The sequence below is a fragment of the Hyla sarda genome, chromosome 9 (genome assembly GCF_029499605.1).
Source record: "Hyla sarda isolate aHylSar1 chromosome 9, aHylSar1.hap1, whole genome shotgun sequence".
NCBI classification, from domain to species: domain Eukaryota; kingdom Metazoa; phylum Chordata; class Amphibia; order Anura; family Hylidae; genus Hyla; species Hyla sarda.
In genome coordinates this window covers 42,658,613-42,674,952 of record NC_079197.1, presented here as the reverse complement: position 1 = coordinate 42,674,952, position 16,340 = coordinate 42,658,613, and the positions used below count along the sequence as shown (strand labels likewise).

General features: G+C 41.7%; 1 protein-coding gene across 4 annotated transcripts in view; it reads right to left on the bottom strand.

The window, feature by feature from the left end:
• MID2 (midline 2) overlaps positions 1 to 16,340 on the bottom strand; it is a 323,798-nt gene that overhangs the window by 25,673 nt on the left and 281,785 nt on the right. For all 4 annotated transcript variants that reach the window (XM_056538348.1, XM_056538350.1, XM_056538349.1 and 1 more), the window contains one exon: positions 2,167 to 2,328. In XM_056538348.1, coding sequence (XP_056394323.1) covers positions 2,167 to 2,328 — 162 coding nt within the window. The remainder of the gene's footprint in view (positions 1 to 2,166; positions 2,329 to 16,340) is intronic.

Sequence of the window (16,340 nt, the reverse complement as noted above, 5' to 3'; positions counted from 1 at the left end):
GGGAAGCCCCATCCCTCAGTTCTGACAGTCCAGTCATCTACAGAAGTGCCCAGGCCTACTCCTGTGGTCAAGGAGGTTTGGCCTAATCAGCGGGCACCAACTGAAGTGCCTTGGCCTACTCCTGCAACGGCACCAACCGTTGTTCCCCCAGTTGCGCAAGCCCCTGTAGTGCAAATGGTGGTCACCATAAGCCCCACCATTACAGAGTCCACGTTGTCCTGGGTGAACTGGAACACCCGGGTGTGTCCATTAGAGGGGGCACAGGCCCATGGACCCCGTTACATGTCCCAGCCTCAGAAGTAGTCCAACCGGCGAGGCTGGGATGGCAAGTTCCCAAGTTAGGGAAGTCTACCTGTGATAATTCTGATATATATATATATATATATATATATATATATAATTAACTTTCTTTGTGAAGTACTTTAGTTCTCCACAGGTTATGTAATGTTTAAGAAAAGTGGCTGACGAATTTGTCAAGAAGTTTACTTGTAACCAATTGTGTAAGTGTACGTGCCCGGCTTCTGGCCATGATTCTTTAAAGGAGTACTTTGAGGCAGAATTTTGAACCCCCCCCCCCCCCAAATATTCTTCCCGGTGCGGCGGCGCATAGTTCTCGCCACTTCCGGGTTATGGTGGTGTGGAGGATAACGTAAAAATCGTCATCCCCCATGCTGCCTTGCTCTGATTTCCTGTCCCTCTGTGGATCCCTACTCCTCACACCCTCCTTTCACTTATGAACTCCCCTCCCCAGTAATTACACGACCTGCATGTAAACCCACCACTATGATGTGTCTCCCTCCCTCCGCACCAAAGTGCTCTGAAGCTGTACTCGGGTCACAGCGGAGATACAGCTATTTGAGCACACGCTGCTCTCATAGCTATATCTCCCTGGTGCCTGAGAAGCAACAGGACACAGCCTCACTTCGGTAATAAAGTCCCCCCCCCCCCCCTCAAGTGTATAATACAGTGTTTCCCAATCAGGGTGCCTCCAGCTGTTGCAAAACTACAACTCCTAGCATGTCCAGACCGCCTGGGAGTTGTAGTTTTGCAATCGCTGGAGACACTCTGTTTTGAAAAGATATATATATATATATATATATATATATATATATATATATATACATAAGAAAGAACATGTTTGTAATACATTGTTTTACTGTTTGAAAGGGTATTCTGACGCGTTTGCACAGCCCAGCTAATGACGGCTGTGCAAACGAGTATATGAATATGTAAAGGATGGGAGTGACTGGATCGCAGGGAGTGGGGCAGGCTGAGAGCATGGAGGAGGCTGGGGGGCCGGCTGAGAGAGGGGAGGATGATGAGAGCGGTGACGTTTCGTTACCAAGATGGTTGCCGTCGGTCGAACACACAAGGAACGAGATTCATAATTGTGGCAGACAGGCTGTACTTCCGGATATCAGCAAAGTTGGGGATGCATGCAAGTGAGACAATGGATGCAATGGACTTTCTTATATAACTTCTTGCTTTCTTTACAATGCCATAAAATAACTTTGCTCCAGAGTACTCCTTTAGTTATTCTGGTGTTCTGTAATAAAATGTGTATAATATGTGTGTACAGGGATGTCTAAGGGTATAGTGTCATTTATTCATGGCGATCTATATGGGAGGTATCCTGACCCAGTCAGGAGAACCGTAGCCACTACCTCCCCGCCATGACACATTCCCACCAGGGACAAAGATTAACTCATAATGTAAAGTTATGTACCCACATTGTCAGTTCACATATGGTAAAAGTAGTCCACACATATGCAAATAGTTAAGATAGGACTGTAACATTATTTGTTGTCCCAGTCCACAAGTTCTAAGAGGGTTCACCTGATATCTAGATAATGCGCCTAGAGTGACAGAATAGATAAATGTAAATAGAAGCATATTACACAGTATTATAACTTGACATCATGGGTTTAAAGGCTGTAGAAAAATAATCCTTGAATACCCTTTTAGGGTCTATTCACATGTACAGTATTGTGCCCAGATTTGACACGCAGATTTGATGCACAGGATTTTCTGCTGCAGATTTCACTGTAAACTGAACACGGATTGAAATCCTGCGCGTCAAATCTGTGCAGAATACTGTACGTGTGAATAGACCCTTAAAAACAGAAAGCAATTTTCCAATACTAAATAATAACAAGATATACTCACTGTTCGTCTTGAGCCTTGCCGGATCACTGTGTCGGCTCCCAGCCTGGTTAATAGCTTTCACCAAAAATATATAACGTGTTCCACTCTGGAGTCCATGCACAGTGTAATGGTTCTGCTTGATATTGGGCACAATCATCCAGCTGTCCATGGAGCTGTATAGACCTATAAAACAAGGTAAAATTAGGAGGTAAATATAACTGAAAATAATATTTTTAGTAAATTTGAATTAGAGAATAAGAGCAGAAATGTCTAATGCATCGGCCTAGTCACTCCTCTTTGGAATGCAGGCTCTGTACACAGGACGATGACAGTCCTGAATTCCACGGCTGATCCAGAGTACGGGCCTGATCCCATGTGCTGTGTTTATTGTCAGCTTTCAGAGCCCCCTCCCTCTATAGGAAACTGCGGGATTCACTTTAATATTGCGTTCAGTTCCAGAGGTTTGTGAATTAGAGAAGCCACTTAATCCCGGATATGAAGCAGAAGCATTTAATGTATTATTTTCTGTCATAACTAATCTTGAATTAATCTGTGTGTTTGGTTTACAAGTGTCTTCAAATTGCAGATTCTACAGGGAGTGCAAATAAATGTTTATGCCTGTGCAAAAAAAAAAATTCACCCAGGGATACGCAAATCGAATATAAAAATAAAGAATAACATACAAATGACTGCGCTGTTTTATTATATACAAGGTAACGGCCTGTGTTCATGTTGTCAGGATCTAATAAGCAATGGGGCAATATAAATGATGAATTATGTAAATGATGCCGTAAGGATATGTCCAGACATTCTGTCTAATGTCAAATAATAAGGATACAATTATAGACATAATTCAATTAGAGACATAGAAATGATAAAACAAGACACGGTGCCATGTTTTTTAGATTGCTTCATTAATTGTGGCTGCCAGCTCTGTGCTTGGTAGAAAGTACCCAAAAAATCCAGGTGGATGCCTAGCAACAAGAAAAACTGGCAGTGGGTGACCCTGCTTGAGCTCTATGCTCCTGCAGAGATGAATCGGTATAATAACAGCTCTTATTAAAGGGATTTTCTCACAAATCAATTAGAAAATCGGGAAACATTGTAAGTTGTTTTTTGAATTCACATCCTATGAGAAATATGACTTTCTTTGTTTAGGACCCCCTAGTGTAACTTCTCATCCCTATTTTTGTGTTCACCGTTGTACATGCATGCATGATGCGCCCTTTAGCCGACTTCATTATTGGCTGGAGTAAATGGATGCTTCCTGGTCAGCAGACAATTAGACCTGAGAAATTGAATATTTCTCTGTGCGTGCACAGCTCCTCCTCTGACAAGCAGAGAAGAAGCAACAAATGACTGCAACAACTTACTAGCAGGGTTTTCTTGGCCATGACCAAAGTGCTGTCAGCTAACAGACAGATAGCACATGCATGTGAAGAGCACAGGAGGTGGGTGCCGCTGTAAGAAGAAACTCCCTCTTACACTCTTCCATTTCTGGAAAGTTTCTGGAAAGTTATTATATTGCAAGTTATGGATACTAGATCTATAGGGACAAAACTTTGATCCAAGGATTTATTCTGGTTGCCAAATATATATATATATATACATATATATATATATATATATATATATATATATATACACCCCCCCCCCCCCACCCCTCTCCAGTATGGAGCAATGGGCATCATCCTCATAGGAATTTTTGCCTTCTTCTGGATCAACAAAGGAGGGACACAGTATGGCTATAAGTTGAATGTAACTATGTAACCTGTCGTGTTGAGCATGCAGTGCCAGCAGTAAATTACAGAGCAGAAGGAGCTGAGGAGATTGTAATATATTTGTGGGGAAGTATAACTCTCCACTCTTGGTTTAGGAGTAAGACTATACACACTATGGGGGAAATATATAATTGAATTTAGAGGTTACGTCGGGCACACAAAATGTAGCATGTGCACTTAAAGGGGTACTCCGGTGAAAACCTTTTTTCTTTTAAATCAACTGGTGCCAGAAAGTTAAACATATTTGTAAATTACTTCTATTAAAAAATCTGAACCCTTCCAGTACTTATTAGCTGCTGAATGCTACAGAGGAAATTCCTTTCTTTTTGGAACACTGATGACATCACGAGCACAGTGCTCTCTGCTGACATCTCTGTCCATTTTAGCTACTGTGCATAGCAGATGCATAGCAGATGTCTGCTAAGGGCAGCATGGTGGCTCAGTGGTTAGCACTGCTGCCTTGCAGTGCTGGGGCCTTGGGTTCAAATCTCACTAAGGACAACAATAAATAAAGAGTTATTATTATTATTATTCTTATAATTACATCAGCAAAGAGCACTGTGCTTGTGATGTCATCAGAGAGAATTCCAAAAAGAAAAGAATTTCCTCTGTAGTATTCAGCAGCTAATAAGTACAGGACGGATTAAGATTTTTAATAGAAGTAATTTACAAATATGTTTAACTTTCTGGCACCAGTTGATTCAAAAGAAAAAAGGTTTTCACCGGAGTACCCCTTTAAGCACTTTTTTGTGACCTTTGTAGGTATGCAGAAAGTACCAAACAGCCTTGTCTAAGCAGTTTTCACTTTGCAGTGGCCAAAAATATCGAAAACCTACAAAATAGCACTTTTAGAAAGTCAAAACAAATGGTAGATCCAGCTCACTCTAGTGGAAGAATTCGGAGCTCACCATTAATACTGTAACTTGTAAGAACTAAAAACATAGATAGCAGAAAATACAGATAATGGAGCTCAAAGATATGGACATATATGAAAGTTTACTAATATTTATTTAAAATATCACTAAAATAATATCCAATCAGTATCACACACTTACAAAACGGAACTGCACGTCACAGGGCCCTTGTGGGGTGAAGAACTGGAAATATACAATTTACTCAGAAAACCCTTACCATACTATAAACTGCTACTGCATTAAACTACAGTAAATTACTTTTTAAAAGTCACATACAAAAGTGGTCTGAAGTGATTTATTGTTTTCGCTTATGTACTCCAAATTTATCAACTCCCCACCCAATCTATATATATAAAACTCAACGTGTGTGTGTATATATGTATGTATGTGTATATATATGTATGTATGTATGTATGTGTGTATGTATGTGTGTATGTTCCACAAAAACTTTCAAACGGCTAAAGATATTAACATGAAACTTGGCACACATGTTACTTATATGTCAACAACAAACATATGATAGGTAATTTAAACCCTTACTCACCCCCATTTGCCAGGGGCGGGGCTTATGTTTAAAGTCCCATGCAAGTCAATGGGAAATATATATTACTGCATAACTTCCAAACGGCTGGAGATATTTCGATAATACTTGGTCACATGTTACTTATATGTCCACTTAAAATATAGGATAGTTAATTTAACCCTTAACTACCCCCATTTGTGAGGTTCGTTTTTTTTTTTTTTTTAAAGTCCCATGCAAATCAATGGGAAATGTATGTTCCCATATAATTTCTGTACGGCTGGAGCTATTTCATTACCTGGTACACATATTACGAGTCGGGATATGAGGACCGGATGGGAGGTCGGGATAGGAGGTCGAGGACGAGATAGGAGGTCAGGATAGGAGGTCGGGATAGGAGGTCGGGATAGGAGGACGGGATATGAGGACGGGATAGGAGTTCTGGATAGGAGGTTGGGATAGGAGGTCGAGATAGGAGGATGGGAAAGGAGGTCGGAATAGGAGGTCTGGATAGGAGGTCAGAATAAGAGGTCGAGATAGGAGGATGGGATTGGAGGTCGAGATATGAGGACGGGAAAGGATGTCGGGATAGGAGGACGGGATAGGAGGTTGAGATAGGAGGTCGAGATAGGAGGACGGGATAGGAGGACGGGAAAGGAGGTCGGGATAGGAGGTTGGGATAGGAGGTCGGGATAGGAGGTCAAGATAGGAGGACGGGATAGGAGGTCGAGATAGGAGGACGGTATAGGAGGACGGGGTAGGAGGACAGGATAGGAGGTCGGGATAGGAGGACGGGATAGGAGGATGGTATAGGAGGTCGGGACAGGAGGTATAGATAGGAGGTCGGGATAGGAGGTTGGGATGTGGGGTTGGGATATGACAACAATATATGAGGACTGCATATGAAGTCAAAAGCTTCCTCCTTTGTTTATTTTTCTCCCCAAAAAGGATTAGGAAGGAAAAACCGGGCAACGCCGGGTACTCAGCTAGTACTATGATAAATGTGTCACACATAAGCAAAACCTAGACAAAAAAAATTACTTCAAAACTCACTCCGGCGCTTAGACATCCGGGGTACTCTGGCACTTAGACATCTTATCCCCTATCCAAAAGATAGGGGATAAGATGCCTGATCGCTGGGGTCCCGCCGCTGGGAACCCCTGTGATCTTGCACACAGCAGGGGTCTGATTACTGGCGACCATGGGGCAGGCGGCGTGTGATGTCACGCCTCCGCCCCGTGTGACGTCACGCTCCGCCCCTCAATGCAAGCCTGTGGGAGGGGGCGTGACAGTTGTCGCCGGTAATCAGACCCGGAGCGAACATGCTCCGGGGACTGATTTTAACTGGGGTGCTGCGTGCAAGATCATGGGGGTCCCCAGCGGCAGGACCCCCGCGATCAGGCATCTTAGGGGATAAGATGTCTAAGCGCTGGAGTACCCCTTTAAACTAGGAAAATATGGCCGCCAGTCTTCAGTGCAGGAAGGATGAAAGGAATAATCAAAATTGAAGTCATTTCATAAGTACAAGTATGAATTAAGGGTATATTCAGGTGTATATTACTCATATATACAGTAGTAGTAAATGAGAACATTTATAATCAAGCGTATATAACAGCAATGAACGACAGGATCTATCAGGTAATCATACGGTACCAAGAAAAGTGCTGAAAGTGGAGAAAACAGACTCTATGCACATTTTAATAAACAGATGCAGAATTTTGTGTCTGGATGGTTTGCACACCCTTCCTAGTATTACTGCTTTTATTATCCTATATTTGTTACAGCACTAGCATTTTAAGTAGGACTAAATTACCCAAAAGATGAGTCTATAAGCAATTTCTACTTTATGTACTTGATTCACTAAACACCGTATCAACAGAAATAGTTTCAGGCTCCTAAATTCATATGCAATTTCACGCACCTGAATCCTGAAGTATAGATGCAGCCAGTGCAGGGATTGACAGAAACAGTCCGCTTTAGAAGCCCGTCGAGACATTGCATACTAAACAGAGTGCAGTGGGGGTTGTCTGTAATAAGGGAGACTAGTAAAACCTGGCATCGCGGTATGCCACAGGAAAAACAAGGTTATGTATTTATTATATGCAGCCGCTGCCCTGCTCAGCATCGATCACTTTCTGCTGGAATCTGTTGTGTGCCACACACTGTTACAGGACCTACAGATAACATATGGGTAGGCAGGGGGGACGTGTAAACTCCATGCAGATGATGAAATAGATCAGCAGCCTTAAAAAAAATCATAGATCAGTATCCACCTCTTCTATTATACATGTGGAGAACTGTCAAATCAGATATATTTTTTTTACTGTTCACATCTATTCAGCCAAACATTTTTGGGTTGTTGTTTTTTTCTTTTAACCAATTAATAAAAAATTATATTTGAAGGTTCATCTAACGCCTATCCAAGGGATCTCTAAGGGAAGCATGTGGTTAACACTGTTTCTATGCAAGGTTAAAGGGGTACTCCCGTGGAAACCTTTTTTTTTTTTTTATCAACTGGTGCCAGAAAGTTAAACAGATTTGTAAATCACTTCTATTAGAAAATCTTAATCCTTCCAGTACTTATTAGGGGCTGTATACTATAGAGAAATCCAAAAAGAAATGCATTTCCTCTGATGTCATGACCACAGTGCTCTCTGCTGACCTCTGCTGTCCATTTTAGGAACTGTCCAGAACAGCATATGTTTACTATGGGGATTTTCTCCTGCTCTGGACAGTTCCAAAAATGGACAGCAGAGAGCACTGTGGTCATGACAACAGAGGAAATGCATTTCTTTTTTGGATTTCTCTTTAGTATACAGCACCTAAAAAGTACTGGAAGTATTAAGATTTTTTAATTGAAGTGATTTACAAATCTGTTTAACTTTCTGGCACCAGTTGATTTAAAAAATAAGTTTTTCCACGGGAGGACCCCTTTAAGGTCCTGGGTTCAGATTCAACCATAGACAACATCTACATGGAGTTAGTATGTTAAAGTTTTTGCATTGATTTCCTTGCACACTCCAAAACATACTGATTAAAGGTTAAAGTTTTTTTTAAATCAACTGGTACCAGAAAGTTAAACAGATTTGTAGATGAATTCTATTAAAAAATCTTAATCCATCCAGTACTTATCAGCTGCTGCATGATCCACAGGAAGTTATTTTCTTTTTGAATTTCCTTTCAGTCTGACCACAATGCTCTCTGCTGACACCTCTGTCCATTTTAGGGACTGTCCAGAGTAGGAGCAAATCCCCATAGAAAACCTATCCTGCTCTGGACAGTACCTGACATGGACAGAGGTGTCAGCAGAGAGCACTGTGGTCAATCATAAATTCCTGTGGATCATATAGCAGCTCATAAGTACTGGAAGGATTAAGATTTTTTAATAGAAGTCATTTACAAATCTGTTTAACTTTCTGGCACCAGTTGATTAAATAAAAACATTTTCCAGTGAAGTACCCCTTAAAGGCTATGTTCAGACAATGGAATGTCTGCACAGAAAATTTCTGTGTGGACATTCCACTGACAGCAGAGCAAAACATGCCGGCGCTAGGACCGCTCAGAAATGTGCCTTCTCATAGACAGAAATGCACTTCCTTGCGGACGCAGAAAGAAAAGACATTTCATTTCTGTGCCAGAAACATCTGGTGCAGACATTCTGCTGTGTGAGCAGAGCAGCAGAATCCCATTGAAATCAATGGGACTCTGCTGCAGAATCTCTGTGTGGAATTCCGCACAGAGATTCTGGAAATTCCATTGTGTAAAAATACCCTAAGGAGAACCTGCCATATTGGAAATGCAGCCAATCTACAAGCAGCATGTTAAAGAGCAGCTAGAGTTAAGCAGATTTATGTATAGTCTTGTAGTTCCAGGATAATTTGTTATGTATTTATATAAACCTCATTCTGGGATAAGTAGTCAAGTGGGCTTTCCTATTTTTAGTTCTTGCTATATACACACTTAGGCTAGGTTCAGACTACGGAATTTCTGCCGGAATTTTTGCTATGAAATTTCAGGCAGAAATTCTGCTTACTATAATGCATAGTGTAGTGAATGGTTTTCCTTTCACAAATTGACACTTCGGAAATTGTGAAGCGGAAAATCTGGATGAAAAATCCGGTAGAAAATTTCCACCTGAAGAAAGGGGTTGCTCTTTCTTCAGGCGGAAATCCTAGCGGAACACATAGCAGTCTATAGGAGACTGCAGTGTCCGCGCGGTCCTAGCGCCGACTAATTCAGTTGGCGCAGGCGGAACTCGGAATCTCTGGGCGGAGATTTTTTGCCCGGAGATTCCGTAGTCTGAACCTAGCCTTAAACACAGGTCGGATCTTGCGGACAGCTGGGAAGTGAGCAGCACATTGCCGCTTGCTTCCTCAGCTGATAACTGGTAACTGCAGCTGGTCTCAGGACTGTCCCCGATGACAAGTCCGGGCAATATGCCAAATGTTTTTACTAATGCCAGTAACCCTTTAAGTCTAACCCTAAAAATCACTGCCAAAAAGTCACTTATGGGCAGGGTTTACTGAATACCTGCCCATTGTGAGCTCTGGTGTCCTTTGTCGTTAGAAAGTACGCTAGTGTACATTATTTCTGGGTAGCATGGTGATTCATTGTTGCCTTGCAGCACTGGGGTCCTGGGTTCATATTGTATGATTTTGTATGTTCTCTCCAAGTTTACCTGTTTTTCTTCCAGGTACTTCCTTTTTTACAACATTCCAAAACATTCTGATAAGGTAATAATGAACTAAGATCACAGTAAGGCAGCATTCACATTGCATTCTCCTTTTTGCAATACGGTTCCCGTATCCGGTTTCAGTAAAAAAAACGTATGGAACCGTATTACAAACCGTATATATAGACACTTCTTAGAAAACCGCATGCCAACCGTAGCATCCAGTTGTGTATGTTTTGCATCATTTACGGTTTTACTTGTTTTTTTTCCCGTACACAAAACCATAGTCTACTACGGTTTTATGTCCGGATGAAAAACCGGATACAACCCGTATACGTTTTTCTTTTTAAATGGTGTTCTATGGGAACCGTACTAAACCGTAAGTGCGTACGGTTCCATCCGGTTTGCACAATACGGTTTTGCAGTTTGCACATGCGCAGTGCATGCCGAAAGCTCTTTCAACAAATAGAACAAGAAGAACTTTATTTAATTAAGGACAAACATAAAACCGTATCCGTTTTTTTTCCAAAACACGTATTAAACCGTATGCAACCGGACATCCGTTTTCAAACCGTATACGGTTTAAAACCGTACAGAGGTCTATATGGTTGTACACGGTTGTATACGGTTCCATCCGGTTTTGAGACATACGTTTTTTTTTTTGTTTTTTTTTTAAACTGATACGGGAACCGTATTGCAAAAACGAGATGAGCCAAAGTGATGTGACAAGCTTTGTAAAGTGCCATGGACCATGTCAGCACTATGTAAATTAAGCAATCGTAATCCTACAGCTGCCAATAGCCGTGGAGCCACATGCAGAGGGACCCAAGAGCCACTGGTTGGGTGATTCTAATTTCACTAATACATTAGTAAAGTGTGGCTTCAAATGTGCATAACAGTGAATCAGTTGGGTTACCTAGATAGAAATGTGATGATAATAAAAGTAAATGGCAGACAGGAGAAAATGCACACAAGCCAACATAGAAAAATACAGTAGCTGCTGGGATCTCCCATAGAGTGTCCAAAAAGCCTTCAGTGCTTCTGAGTTTTATTGATCTATTAATCTCCTGTAGCAATGTTCACATTTTGATAACTCTTCTATATATACAGCATTCAGTTCCCCGGCCCCTAGGTTCTTCATATTTCATCTACCGGCATCACCCTTTCTGTTTTATGGCCTCATAGTATCTTCCATTGTTGTTTTCCTATTTATATGCAATCTGTATTCTTTATTTCCAGGGTATTAAAGAAGACATGTTTGAATAAGTGCACTGTATTAATATTTTCCTAGCTAACACATTCCCTGATACGGCACTCATGCAAGTCGGAATCAGTTCTAATTAAGATTTATGTTACGATATTATGTGCATTACAACAAGCGCCTGGGACTTCTAAGAGATGTGATCATTCTTCCTTGTAGTGGGATATTTCACCAGCCAATACGTCTCACAGTGCTGTCTAATGAAGCGCAATGAGCTGGCGACAGTGACGGATTTAAAGAGTCCGTTCTGTCTAGGAGAGAGATATTAATAGTAATAGTGGAGAGTTCTTACTGGTACAAAATATAGGGTCGCGGTGAAAAGACCTGATTGGTAAAGTAGGGGGTTCTCCCGATAAGACCACTGAATGGACACAATGATATTCATGTCTCTGCTCCAGTGTGATTATATCTTCCTTATGTCCACCCAAAACTTATCTGTTAGTCACCACAGATCAGAACATTCTGGAGGATTTTCCATTAAAGTTGAACTAGTAGCAATTGCAGTGACTGAATGGCCCTTAAAGTGGTAATCAGTAGTAATGAGCGTCAGGGGCCATATTCGAATTTGCAATATTTTGCAAATATATGGACAAATATTCCTCTTATGTTCATGAAATTTGCATTTCGTTATGTTCGTTCTTTTTTTTTTTCCATGTGAAAAATTTGTAAGGAAATACGGATAGTGCGCATGCACGATTATATCTTTCACCTAAAAGAAGGGAGGGATCAGTGTCCTCTGAAAGTGCCGATATTCGCGAATATTTGCACATTTGTAAATATTTGGATATTCACAAATATCTGCATATTCCCAAAGGAAAAAAAAAAAAAACAATATTCATCATTATGAATATATATCACTATATTCTAAATATTTGCAAAATCACATAGAGCTGATATTCGCAGTAACAATTCGCATTTCGAATATTCGCACTCAACATAAACAGTGTTTTTACACAAGCCGGTATTGCAGGACCCTCAACTATATAAAGATTTAGATTATGGCGACAATGTGACTTTTTGTAGCTATATTGGATAAAGGGGTACTCTGCCCCAGGACATCTTATCCCCTATCCAAAAGATAGGGGATAAGATGTCTGATCCCGGGATCTCGGCAGCAGCACCCCGTCATCATTACTGCACAGAGCAAACTCGCTCTGTGCGTACTGACGGGCGATACAGGGGCCAGAGCATCGTGATGTCATGGCTCCGCACCCTCGTAACGTCATGGCCCGCCCCTTTAATACAAGTCTATAAGAGGGGGCGTGGCGGCCGCCACACCCCTTCCCATAGACTTGCATTAAGGGGGCGAGCTGTGACGTCACGAGGGGTGGAACCATGACGTCACGATGCTCCATCCCCTGTATCACCCGTCATTATGCACAGAGCAAGCTTGCTCTTTGCAGCAATGAATGTCGGGGGCTGCAGCCAAGATCCTGGGGGTCCCCAGCAGCGGGACCCCTGCGATCTGACATCTTATCCCCTATCCTTCGGATAGGGGATAAGATGTCCTTGGGTGGAGTACCCCTTTAACTATTAAACTATCAAATCAAGCTATAGCTCCAGGTCAAAGAAATACAAAGAATGAATATTGTTGTAGGTTTTTCCCTATTTGGATTTTATCCGAAACACCATTAAAGGAGATATCTCATGGAAAAAAAAAGTTTTAGATCACGGGGGTCAGAGTGCTCAGACCCCCCCACAATCTCCTGTACTGGACACCTGGTTCTCCCCTAGAGGGGCACGTCATGACCCCCGCCCAAAGCGGGTGGCACCACACCCCCTCCATATATCTCTTTGGGAGAGCCGAAGATGGCCGAACGCCCCCCCCCCCCCCCCAGAGATATATGGAGGGGATGTGGCAGCCCCAACTTTGGGTGGAGGTTGTGACGCGCTGCTCCAGGGGAGAGTCAGGGCCCCATACAGGATTTCGCGGGCGGGGGGGGGAGGGGATGAGTTTTCAGACCCCCTGAAATCTAAAACTATTTTAGATTTTTTTTTTTCATGAGACTCCTTTAACAGATAAATTATAATACTAAAAAAAACTGAGTGATTTTCCCTACCTACACATTTCTTTTGAACATTTTCTGACCAGAAAATCATATCTAAACCTTACTTAAGCAGGTGTAGGTTTGCACTATCATTAATGCCAGTGTCTGGGGACAATTATAGTAAATCCTTTGGTCAATGGGAGGCCATGCCCTCGCTCACGAAAATCTATATATGTATTTATTTCTTTTTTTGCAAATGTGTTGTCAACCAAACTTTGCAACTTTTAGAAAACTGGGATAAAATTCCCCAAAAAAGTTTTGTGTTATATATAAACAGACTGGAGGGAGTCATGTAGCCAACTTTTTGTAACTTCTCTCTACTTATTTATTTATTTATTTATTTATTATTCTTTTTATTTTTTTTATTTATTTTTTTTACTTTTCTTTACCACTTTGAAATATAAAATATATTTTTAGAATTTTACTATCACCTATTAAATACTGCTAATATTACTACTACTACTACTACTACTACTACTTTCAATAATAACAATAATAATAAATCAGTTAAAATTGTTATAAAATGATATGCAAAATATATGTCCATTGTAGTTAGGAGGAAAACTTTATTTGTCTATTATATCTTTAGATTCTCTCTCCTTTAATAAACTAAAGTAAAGCAGGCGGCCAATTGAACTCCATCCAGATTAGCCTTTAGATGTGCAAAAATCCTTCTTGGCTGTAAAACGTTATCTGATTTCTCCATGGACTATTCAACCTACATTTCAACTCTTAAAACTGTGGAACCTTTGACTTGTAACTCTGTCACTAAATAAACACCATATAATCCATCTCTGAACTCACAGTACTTCATATTTGGTTCAGCCAAAATATTTAAAAACCACCTGCCTAATATTGTGTAGTTTTCTTTCATGCCATCAAAACAGCTTTGACTCATTGAGGCATGAAACAGAAACACAAAAATCCCCACAAAAAGCAGGCAGCGCTCATCCAAAAAAGGTAGCTGTCAGGAGGTGGGATCAACCCCCGGTTAACTCCCCTGGTGTATGTGGGGGTTGGTCCGGTATTTCCAGACTCCACTACACTACACCTTCCTCCAGTAAGGCAATAAATCTGAAACCCTCCACTTCCAATATCCACTTTCCTATAAGGGGAGGTGGAGAGCGCGATACATCCCCAGAACCTTCACACCGATGGATCCAGGCTCCAAAATCACCATGCAAGGAAAGCAGTGGTTAAAATAAAGTATAAAAGGGGGAAGTAATTTATCAGAACTCACTCCACTCTGGGGGGACTGTACTTCATTTCCAGTGCCCCCTCTGAATCAGCAATCACATAATCCACATTACTGGCGTCCTTGGATCCACATGAGTGTCAAGACTCAAGACCCGATGTATAACCATCAGATTTATTGTGTTCAATACATTACAAAAAAAGAGATAGCCAAAAGCAACGCGTTTCTGGGGAAATGGCAAACTTCCCCCTTTCTCAGGCTTAGTTAAAATAATCATTATACAGCATTTATACTTACTGACTGATTGCTCCTCCCTTCCCTTATTCCGTCCACCCATGCTTGTTTGGGGTGGGTGTAAACATATTCCATGTGTTGCTCACGCTGGTGGAGACACTTCCAGCACTCAGAGAGTGACGTCATGTCCGTTCAGCTGGCTTTCGTAAGGTCTTCTAACACGTATCGGCAACACCGTCAGTCCCAGCATCCGGCGCTGCGACACGTGAGGACCATGACATCACTTCCTGCAGTGTCAGAGCGCCGGAAACTGGGACTGACGATGTGCCAATACATGTTAAAAGACCTTACAAAAGCCATCTGAGCACCGGAAGTGTCTCCACCGGCGCGAGCAAGACGCTGGTGAACACATGGAATATGTTTACACCTGATCCCAACTAGCATGGGCGGACAGAAAAAGGGAAGGGAAGAGCAATGAGTCAGTAAGCATAAATGTGCTGTATAACGATTATTTTAACTAAGTCTGAGGAAGTGGAAAGTTTGCCATATCCCCATACATGCATTGCTATTGGCTATCTCTTTTTTGTAATGTATTTCATACAATAAATCTTATGGTTATACATCGGGTCTTGACGCTCATGTGGATTCAAGGATGCCAGTGGTGAGGATTACGTGATTGCTGAACCGGAGGGGTGCACTGGAAATTTATTTAAGGGGCGTGACCAAGCAGAGAACCCGTGAAATGGGACCGTCGTTCCACGAGCTCAGCTGAGCTCTTGCTTTCTCTTCTTCCCGAACCCAGCCACATATTTCCATGCATTACTTGGAATAAACCCACACCTTCTTCGGCATGAAACCAGGTGAGTGCGTCTTTTGTACCCTTCTATAATGTCTCATTGGCTGCAACATTTTTTCACATGAACGCACCCCCGAATCTGCCTTATCATCCGTCCACTTGCATTGCCAGTGTTTCCCTCAGCATCAAGGGGGATATTTCCCAACTACAGTGCCGGCTCTCCCGATTCTCTATTTATTCCAGGAAATGGAAACAGTCCCCCCCAAAGTGGAGTAAGTTCTGATGAATTACTTTACCCCCTTTTATACTTTATTTTAACCACTGCTTCTGAGCACCGGTTGTTTATTGTTTTCCTTGCATGGTGATCATTGAGGCATGGAATCTACATGACCTATGAAGGTGTCTTGTCATATATGGCACAAAAATGCTACCAGCAGATCCTTAAATGAGCACTGTCAGATTCAGATACTTTTTATATGTTGTACATTTTGGCAAAACATTAACTTTTCCAATATACTTCATAGGAAAATTGTATTTCCTTTTTATAGAAATCATGGCTTTGTCCAAGATGATGCACCAAGCTGAGGCATGGACAAAGTCCAGTAAGAGAGGCTGGGCTAGCACTCATATGTGCTCTCTTCTGTCTGATGGCACTCATCTGTGCTCTCTTCTGTCTGATAGTACTCCTTTGTGCTCTATCCTGTCTGATAGCACTCCTCTGTGCTCTCTACTGTCTGATGGCACTCATCTGTGCTCTCTTCTGTCTGATAGTAC